The sequence below is a fragment of the Silurus aristotelis genome (assembly GCF_946808225.1).
Source record: "Silurus aristotelis genome assembly, chromosome: 21".
Taxonomy (NCBI): Eukaryota; Metazoa; Chordata; class Actinopteri; order Siluriformes; family Siluridae; genus Silurus; species Silurus aristotelis.
In genome coordinates, this window is record NC_139594.1 from 14,815,543 (window position 1) to 14,825,622 (window position 10,080).

Consider the following 10,080-nt stretch of genomic DNA (forward strand, 5'->3'; position numbering starts at 1 on the left):
CCTGCAATCCTTAAATCAGGCAGAAAAGCACACAGGTCAATTGCTTTAGATTTTCAATATTATATGATTAGTCAAGTCAAGTTTATTTGTATAGCGATTTTCACAACGGACATTGTCTCAAAGCAGCTTTACAGAATTTAACAGTTAAGGTGAACGATGTGTGTTTATCCCTGATGAGCAGCCATGGTGACTGTGGCAAGGAAAAACTCCCTCAGATGTCATGAGGAAGAAACCTTGAGAGGAACCAGACTCAAAAGGGGAACCATCCTCATTTGAGTGACAAGTGAAAGTTATACTAATGGACAAACTTTATAGACACAAATCCATTATATACACAATATGGACAGAAGTTTGTGGACACCCAAGCATAAGATTCATATGTGCTTATTGAAAATCACATTCCACATTTAGTCCCCATGTTATAATCTCCTCTCTCCTGGGAAGATGTACTAGATTTTGGAGTGTGTTTGTGGAGATTTGTGTTCATTCAGCCATGAGGGTGTCAATAAAATCAGGTACTGATGTAGGTGAGGTGAGGAGGCCTGGGGTGCAGTTAGTCTTCTATAGCAGGCCACTCCTGGAACTGGTTTGGGTCTCCCAATCCAAACAATTGTGTGCCTCCAACTTAGAACCACTTATGCTAGAAATATCAGATGTCCCTCTACTTTTGTTTATATAGTGTAGCTACAAGCTGTGTACATATGTGAGACACTGTACAGTTCAGGACAAATACCTACTTTCCATAAGTACAATTTTTCAATTAATTCTAAAGTATAGTTGAGGTCACACAACATCCGGGACATTATTGTACACACCTAAAGGTGTTATTGATATTTGAATATTTCTTTAAAATAACTTTTTATTATGTATATTTTTAATATATTATACAGGCACTCGACTGATTTTAGTTGTGTTGTCAAATGGGTGAGTGCATAGTGTAAACCTGATGTCTTTACTAAATATAAGTAATACATCACAATTATTGAAGAAATACAAAAATTAGAGTTACAGGCAAAAATAATAAAGGGTTCTGCATCCTTCATGTTCACTAGAATGTGTATAATTATTGCTGAATAACGCTGCTGAATTGCTGAATGTGTAAAAGCGGCGCAGTAATGATGCGCAAAAAGCGCCCAGGCGATCAGGTGACCAAACCGAAAAAAAAAAAAACAATCATATGACCGGCACGCGGTAAAGGACAATGAAACCTGCCATAATCCTGTAAAGAAGGATGTGTGATTATCTTAGCTGGTTTTAAGGCGGAAGTTTACTTGCATCGAGCGTTTACAGGACGCAGTATAGTCTGCACTCATTCGCACACGTCACCGCGCTGAACGATGCACTCGGCGGTGCTGTTATTGTGCGCCGTATGCGTCGCTTTTGTGAGCGGAGCCCGATACACTCCGGACTGGAAGAGTCTGGACGCAAGACCTCTGCCTGAATGGTACGACCAGGCGAAGTTCGGGCTCTTCGTTCACTGGGGTGTGTTTTCAGTGCCGGCGTTCGGCAGCGAGTGGTTCTGGTGGTACTGGCAGGGTTCACTGAGTCCTGAGTACATTGCCTTTATGTTGAAGAATTATCCTCCGGGATTCTCCTACGCCGAGTTCGCGCCGCAGTTCAACGCGCAGTTCTTCCAGCCGGACGACTGGGCGGAAGTGTTCGAGGCTTCTGGGGCCAAGTGAGTGATCCATGAGTTTATAAATCATCTGAAAAACTGAACCACTCGCCGTAATTCAATGTTTTAACTTCCCATATTTAACCACTGATCAGTGGTTTTTGTGATATAATATTTTTTAAAATTTTCTCATTATTCTGGCTTTTTTTTTTTTTAAATCCAAATAAAACTTCGTTCAATTAAGCATGCATCAGTTTGCATACGTCATATCCGCTTATAATCGATTGTTTTGCACCTGCCAATTTCAGGCGAGGGGCGTGGCCAAATCCAATGTTCCATGAAGCAACACAATTAAAAATGTTGAACCCATTAACACTGGACCTGAAGTTCAAAATTTCCATGCATTATAATATATTGTTTTGGTTTTCTCGTGATCTTAATGTAATAAAAGTTTTCTCGTTATCATGGCGTCCCACAATGGTTTCTGTTATTATCCATGATAATACATGCTCTTATTCCTCATTACACCAAAACAATTAAATACCGATCACAAGGAAACAAGGTTTGTTATGTCACGAGAAAATCAAGTTGTGATAATGGGAAAACAAGAAACAAAAAAATATTATAATGCATGGCCTCTTGAGACTTCCGTATAGACCTGTGAACTTGGTGTCTTGAGAAGGTATGAGAGTGTGTTGAGAATGTCTTGGCCATGTTACACAAGAGTTGAACAAATGCCACTGTGCGTGAGGGGAAAAATTAACGCTTTTGTTAAGCAAAAAAATCTTCATACTTGGTTTCTATCCTACATTTGTTTATTATATAAAAAATAACGCCTTTTGATTACAGAAAAATGCATTAAAAGCCTTTTTTTTTTTAAAAACCTGGGTTTAAGGTTGCGATAGACTTTGGAACCTGGAGCCAGACAGCGATGCGTGTGCTTATGAAGAAATTACACAAATCCTTCAGAGGATATCATAAAGTGCTAAAAAGCTAGTCAAAGCGATTTTTTATATATATATATATATATATATATATATATATATATATATATATATATATATATATATATAGTAAAAGTAAAATTCTGGGCCTAACACACCTTGTGGGAACACCTGGTGTGTTGGTTCAGGTGTGTTATCAGGTAAATATGCAATCAAGGTTTGTTCTGAACCAGGATCACAAAGCACTGATCAGTAACATGACTGGAAAATAGTTTGTTTTCAGTAATATAGCCTTGTCCTCGCTGTATTGTTTCTGAGCTTGTGTTATGCCGCACAGATACGTTGTTTTCACTACAAAACACCATGAAGGTTTCACTAACTGGGGATCGTCGACGTCATGGAACTGGAACTCGGTTGATAACGGGCCACACAGGGACCTGGTCGGCGAGCTGGAGACTGCAATACGGAAAAGGTGTGTCTCAAAATTCTTTTGCTTTCTTTGATGTTTATACAAAATGTATACCACTATGGTGTTAAACGCTCAATTCTGATTGACCAGTTCATCAGTTGCAACAAAATTTTTTAAATGTGTGTGTGGTTTTTTTTTTTCTTTTGTTTTATTATTTCTATTAGTAACAACTCATTCACAGGACTTCTGGGGACTCCACATAAACAGTGTGTGCAGGTGTTGAGAAAGCATCTCAAAATTCTTTAGGACAAAAAGGCTTTGCAGTTGGTGGGTTTTTTTTGGAACAGGAACATCAGCATTTTTTTGTCTTGCTAAAATGAGAGGCGGTGAGGAATTGTTTATAGGCGCAACAGTACAAACAGAAATTCTATTTGTTATAAAGGTGTGTCCCCTTTTTAACAAGAGAGAGAAATTGAGACAGGATTGTCTTTAATAAATAATACAGATAATCACTGATAATTAATATAATCTATGCTAGGGCGCATTACTCGAGTGCAGATTTAATCAATGCATGTTTAATTCGGAGTTACCCAAATGAGGACGAGGTTTTCCTGTTAAATCTGTTTCCTCTTAAGGTTTCTTCCTCATAACATCTCATGCAGTTTTTCCTGGTTCACTCATTAGGGATAAATGTATAGGGACTAATTTATAATGCTTAAATTTATATAAGCATTCTATTTACACTATGTTGCGAAAAGTTTGCGGACATTCGGTCGTTAGTTTGAAATGTGCTTTTTGAGCATCGCATTTCAAATTTAGTCTTATTTGCTCTTAAAATAACCTCCGTTCTTCTGGAAAGATGTTCCACTTGTGGAGATTTGTGCTCTTTCAGCCACAAGGGTGTCAGCAAAGTCGGGTACTGGTGTAGGTGAGGGGGCCTGGTGTTAAATCTCAAAGGTGTTAAATAGGGTTGAGGTCAGAAGTCTCTAGCAGGAGATCTTTCACGCCAACCCTTGCAAAGCATATCTTCATGAAGTTCGGTTTGCACACAGGGGCATTGTCATGATAGAACAGGGTCTCCTAGTTCAAGTAAAGGGAAATTTCATGCAAAGTAGGTCTACTCATATATTTGCATGTTGTCTGAATCCTTGTAGGTCTCTGCATTATGGAATCTACCACTCCTTGTATGAATGGTTCAATCCCCTGTATCTAAAAGATAAGCAGTCCGGCTTTAAGACCCAGGAATTTGTTTTTAGCAAAACCTTACCCGAGCTCGTCGACCTTGTCATGAGGTAAGCTGGATCAGTCACACACGTTCATCACATGAAGTTTTTATAATGGTTGTAAAACACTAAATCAAACCTTCACCAGAAGCCGAACAAATAAGAGGCATTTCCGCATGCCTGTGCTGAATTTTTTTTCACTTTTTTTGTCATGTCATTGCTGATGACTCTGCCTTTCTTTCCAGGTACAAGCCAGAGCTGATCTGGTCAGACGGGGATTGGGAAGCGCCCGACACTTACTGGAACTCCACTGAATTCTTATCTTGGCTTTACAATGACAGTCCAGTCAAGGTGTGATCATTTTGGGTGTATCCTGTTTAGGAAATAGTCATTTGTAGATGATCTGTAAAAATGATCTTCCATGTTCTTATGGACCTTTTTTTATGCTGTCTCTGCAGGATGTCATTGTGGTGAATGACCGATGGGGGAACGGGACGTACTGTAAGCATGGCGGCTACTACAACTGCGCCGATAAATTCACTCCATCCACAATGCCCAAGCACAAATGGGAGAAATGTAATTCGATAGACACGGTGTCCTGGGGTTATCGTAGGAACATGAAGCTCCATGATTTGATGGATCTGCCTACCATTATAAAGGTGAACTGTCTTGCCGGTGAACAACAAATTAATCAAATCATATAATTATTTAAGGAAAACCAAAACATAATCTATAAAATTGAGACGTATTTTTTTATGGCCTGCCCCGTAGCCTGGTGGTTACGTGGTCAGTTACGGAGCTCAACGAGGCTAAAATGCTGTGACTCGAATACTGCTGGTATTGTTGGTGGTATCTTCTAACTGACTTAGTTGGTTGAAGCCCCTGACTTGTAAATGGGAGGTCCTGGGTTTAAATCCCAGCTGTGCTGCCACTGTTGGGCCCTTCAGCAAGACCCTTATTCCTCAGAATTATCTCTTTCATACACCTGAGCAACTAAGTCGCTCTGTATACGAGCGTCTGCAAATTCTGCAAATGTACATTTATGGAGGGAAACCTTGTAGTTGGAGAGTTCTATTTTCACATTAACATGGCGTGCTGTGTTTTTTTTTTTTTTTTTCTGCTGTAATAATTGGCCTCCAAGAGAAACTGGTGTGGGAACATCTGTTTATAGCAACGAAACCGATAACAGGAACCATCTTGTATTCTGCACATTCCACAACGTTCCATGTATCTATATGCTAATTACAAAAAAAGACGTTGTCATTCCGTGATCATTTATAAAAAATTGTACTCCTTACCAAGCTGCCGAAGTATAAAAAGAATAAAACACTTCATGACACACTGTTAATGATCAACTTCAGGGTCACGTCTTGCCGTGTTTTATTCCTTATCAGAGGCTGTGTAGGAGCGCATTTCCTTATCGCACTTCTCTCCACTACAGGATCTTGTCTTCACTGTAGCCTATGGAGGGAACTACCTGCTGAATATCGGCCCTACGTCTGATGGCATCATCCCGACCATGTTCGAGGAGCGCCTTCGTGGTGTTGGCGCCTGGTTGAAGGTTAACGGTGAGGCAATCTACGCCACGACGCCTTGGAGAATCCAGACTGAGAATGCCACTGTGCCAGTCTGGTGAGTTTTCTTTTTTCCTTCTTCCTTTTTCCATTCATTTATTATTTTGTTTTATTTGACCCTATTCGTCAAATCGCTGTTCTACGTGTTAAATCATTTTAAACAGGTCTTAATTTTCCAATGTCCATGTGCTGCTGCCTCTGATGCTCATTGAAATGTTCATGCAGCACTTTAGAATGTTTTTATTTGATTTTTTAAGTTCCTTTTCTTTCGCTAATCCAAACATAATTCTCTGTATTACGACTACAAATGACAACGTGTGTGTGTGTGTGTGTGTGTGTGTGTGTGTGTGTGTGTGTGTGTGTGTGTGTGTGTGTGTGTGTGTGTGTGTGTGTGTGTGTGTGTGTGTGTGTGTGTGTGTGTGTGTGTGTGATTTTGTGATATAGGTCTTAAATATTCTTCTTAATGATCTTAAAAAGGTCTTTAAAAGTCTTAAATTTGACTTGGTGAAACCTGCAGAAACGCTGCCTTCAGTATAAGACTCATTCAGCTTTCGCTGTTTCAAGGAGACGTTGCAGGAGGTCATTCTTATTAATATTATGCATTATTATTCATCAGTGTGCAGGGACAGAAAGACATAATCTGTGTCTAGAATGATCTCATTTGACAATATTAGTTGTTGTCGTATATAAAATTTGTTGTTTTTTTTGCACAGAGTTGCATTCTGTTTTACTGCACCGATTCTACTCGTCATATTATTGCCCTTGTACAGCTAAACGACTGTAGTCACTCTGTTGGTTTGCAGCACAACGGTTGTACCATACCTGCTGTTTTACACCTTTTGCATCATTCATTACACCAACCATTTATCTTCCCTGAGGGGTTTATACTCCAGGGTTGCACTGGCATGTGTGTGTATATGTAAGGAATAATCAACAGCTGCAGCAGGTTGCTGTAACACAATTTTTATGCAGGACGCAGAAGGGGAATAAGCATTTGACATGATCGTGAAGACAAGCCACCCTTCTGGAGTAGAACAGTTGTGTATTATTTTGCTTAAGTCAGTTATTTGTCATTTGACAGCATTGGTGTTTGCAGTGCATAACTGACTGAATGGGTAACAATAGCATTTGATTTTACGACTCTCTATATATTGTGTGTTTTGCAGTTAAAGAGCTGCTGTCTAAATTTACATACACTGCGGTTTCAAAAAACTTGCAACAGGTTCAGCTAATTATTAACATAATTGTTAATTATTAACATAATTAACAATTATGAACAAACCTCTCTTTATACAACATAGGATGTTGGATCTGAATGTCTTAATCAAATTCTAGCTCTACGGAGTTGCCACTGCTGGGCCCCTGAGCAAGGCCCTTGAGCCCTTAACTGCTTAGATGTATAAATGATATAATTGTAGGTAACAGTAAATGTTTTTGCAATTTGTTTTTTAAATAACTATTAATCTACATCGGTCGACTGTGCAAATTCGCCCGATAATTAGGCAGACGTGTACGCGTTCTGCGCTTGCGTAAAGTTAACAAACTGTCTCATACCAGCAGGTGGCAGTAGTCTGTATTTGCATACTAACGGAAACCAGAAAAGCTACAACTGTAAAAAATAAAATAAAATAAATCGTGTCTGCTAAGGAGCAAAGACAAGAGCAAGATTGACAAAAAGTGTGTTCCTTTTTTTTTTTTCCTTCCCTATTTGCTAAGCTAATTAGCCAATCGGATTATCTTTCTCACTAATGAGCTCAGCTGATTTGTTAGTGAGGCTTCAACTAGATGTACTTCAGCCTACAGGTAGACACAGAGACCAAAACCTGCTAATAAGTGCACTGATTATAGAGGCTTGTGTTGTTCTATAAATGGTTTAGTTTAAGCAGGTGGAAATTGGAGTCATATATCGGCCATCAGTTGCCCTAATTTTTAAATATTGGCATCGGCCCAAAAAAAACCCCGAACCATTCGACCTATAATTGTCAGTTGCTCTGGATAAGGGCACAGCAATCATCAGTGACTGTTTCAACATGTCAGTGCTTGTCAGCCGGGGGTGTGTTACACCATTTAAATTCACCCTGCTTTACAAGATTTCCAGTACTTTAACTGGTTATACTTCCAGTGGAAAAAAAAACGAAACATTCTTCAGCATTTTTGTTATTTTTAATTCCTTACTCCAAGTTTTGCATTTCGTTCGTACCTGCTCTAACATTGTGGTCAGGGTTTTCAGTACGCTGGTGGGACCTTATTAAACTAGACTAAAATGGAGAGAATTACAAAAAAAAAAAAAAAACTTGCATTATTATTTTTTATTATTAAATTTGCTGACTGGTTGAAAGCTGTTGATAAATTTTCAGTAACAGCCGTATTTCCAGCTTTAGCAGAAATTACAGGTCTATATTAGTGCATATGATGCAATACGTTAGTATTTCTATAGAACAACCTGCACACAGACTTGTATAGCAGATAGTCCAAATCCATGGTTAATGGGAAAAAAAAGTCACTTATATGGCGAAGTTCTCAGAGGGCTTTCTGTTTTTTATTATTATTAGCTTCTAAAGAGAACACAGGCTGTGGAACAACTGTCTATAGCTGTTTGAGTGTAACGATAAGAGTGTATCATCTCTTACGTTCCTTAACGTTACATACAGTTCAAGCGAATAGTAGCATGGTATTTAATGTAATGTAATGCACACAAATAAACTGATGTAATCGTTGTCCACTTGTCCTTGTTGCCTGTTTTTTTTTTGTTTTGTTTATTTTTTTTTGGGTTGCAGTAATTTAACTTCAGACATCAGGCTACGAGGCTGTACGAAAACCGTTAAATACAGTGTGCTTTGTGTATCTCCCAGGATAGGAAGACATGCTTTAGGATTAAATGAGGCTTTCTGTCTGTTTTCCACAGGTACACTTCCAAAGGCAAAACTGTGTATGCTATCTTTCACACACAACCGCACCAGTACTCATTTCAGCTCGGCTCTCCTGTAACCACAGACTCAACTGTGGTAAGTATTACTGAATCCTTTGCCTTTTTTATCTTAAAGCCTATATGAGATTAGAAAAAAAGTCATATATATATATATATAAGTCCAATGTATACGGTATACACACTATGAACAAAAGTATTAGGACACCTGACCTTTCCAGCTGTATGTGGTTCTTCCCCAAACTAGTTACCACAAAGTTGGAGGCACACAATTGTATAGTGTGTCTTTGGATGCACTTAGCATTCCGTTTTCCCTTCACTTTAATAGAAGACTCAAACCAGTTCCTGCGCACAAAGCCAGCTCCATGAAGATGCTATGGAGCTCTGACCTCTGAGCTCTAACCCTACAGAACACCCAAAAGGGGTGATGTTCAGAAAACACATACCAATCTTATGCTCCAGTGTATACAAATTTTAGACCATATAGTGTGTGTGTGTGTGTGTGTGTGTGTGGGGGGGGGGGGGGGGGGGGGGGTTTGGTGTAATTTGTTGACACCTTAGTAATTTATAAGTAATTTATAATGAAGATCTTTGTTTTGTTTGGGAACGCTGTCAGAGGAAAGATATTTATCATAATAATAATAACTGGAACTTAGATTTAACGGGTTTGTCATCAAACAGGCACATTATTAAGATTTAAGGGTGAAAAATGACGAAACGACAAAAATCCGAATGATTATTTGAGCCTAAAATGAGGCCATGTTTTTTGATGCTGACGAGGAAAATCAGCATCAAAATCAGCTCAATTATTCTATATTCTGATTCAGGCATGCTCCTCAGAATTGTGAGGAATTTATTCAATAGGGAAGCTGGAAATCAGAAGGAAACCACTGTTAACTCTGCAGTTCTAATCTGTCACAAAAAGTACATTCTGGTCACATTGGGATTAGTCTAACAGTTCTTTATTTGTTTAGGTGACACTGTTGGGAACCTCTGAGCCATTAAAATGGGCTCCTCTGCATTTATCCGGACTCATCATGCTGCTGCCCGAGCTGCCGTGCAATGCTGCGGGGGCGTGGGCCATCAAACTGGACGGAGTGGCTTAATGTACTGTGTAATGTGGCGCATAGGAGGGAGGGGTTTTTAGGTGATTTTCTTCACACTGTCGATCGTGCCTTAATGTTTTGCCTTCAAAATTTTTCACAAATTCATTACATTTTTTTCGTTTTTTATTTGATTTTATATATGCACTGTATACAAATCACTAAATTAATGAATCTGTGGCGAATAAATTCATTCTGTTCATTTGTAAAACTGACTGTAAATATTATTTTTATTATTATTACCCAGACACCCCCCCCCCATTATATTAACTCACCTGTCACATTA

At 38.9% G+C, this 10,080-nt stretch overlaps 1 protein-coding gene across 1 annotated transcript; it reads left to right on the plus strand.

Annotated features, from left to right (window-relative positions):
• The first annotated feature begins 61 nt into the window (after positions 1-61).
• fuca1.2 (alpha-L-fucosidase 1, tandem duplicate 2) lies at positions 62-10,005 on the plus strand. Its single transcript, XM_083523743.1, has 8 exons — positions 62-1,678; positions 2,897-3,031; positions 4,123-4,260; positions 4,437-4,542; positions 4,650-4,850; positions 5,633-5,823; positions 8,671-8,770; positions 9,666-10,005. Exons 1-8 carry the CDS (start codon positions 1,338-1,340, stop codon positions 9,795-9,797), a joined length of 1,344 nt encoding a protein of 447 aa, XP_083379869.1. The 5' UTR covers positions 62-1,337; the 3' UTR covers positions 9,798-10,005.
• The last annotated feature ends 75 nt before the right edge of the window (positions 10,006-10,080 follow it).

Bases quoted from the DNA above. Each gene is read 5' to 3' on its own strand.
- fuca1.2 (XM_083523743.1), top strand. From the start codon at position 1,338: ATGCACTCGGCGGTGCTGTTATTGTGCGCCGTATGCGTCGCTTTTGTG. The intron at 4,261-4,436 runs GTAAGCTGGATC...CTTTCTTTCCAG, and splicing joins CTCGTCGACCTTGTCATGAG to GTACAAGCCAGAGCTGATCT. The intron at 4,543-4,649 runs GTGTGATCATTT...CTGTCTCTGCAG, and splicing joins ACAATGACAGTCCAGTCAAG to GATGTCATTGTGGTGAATGA.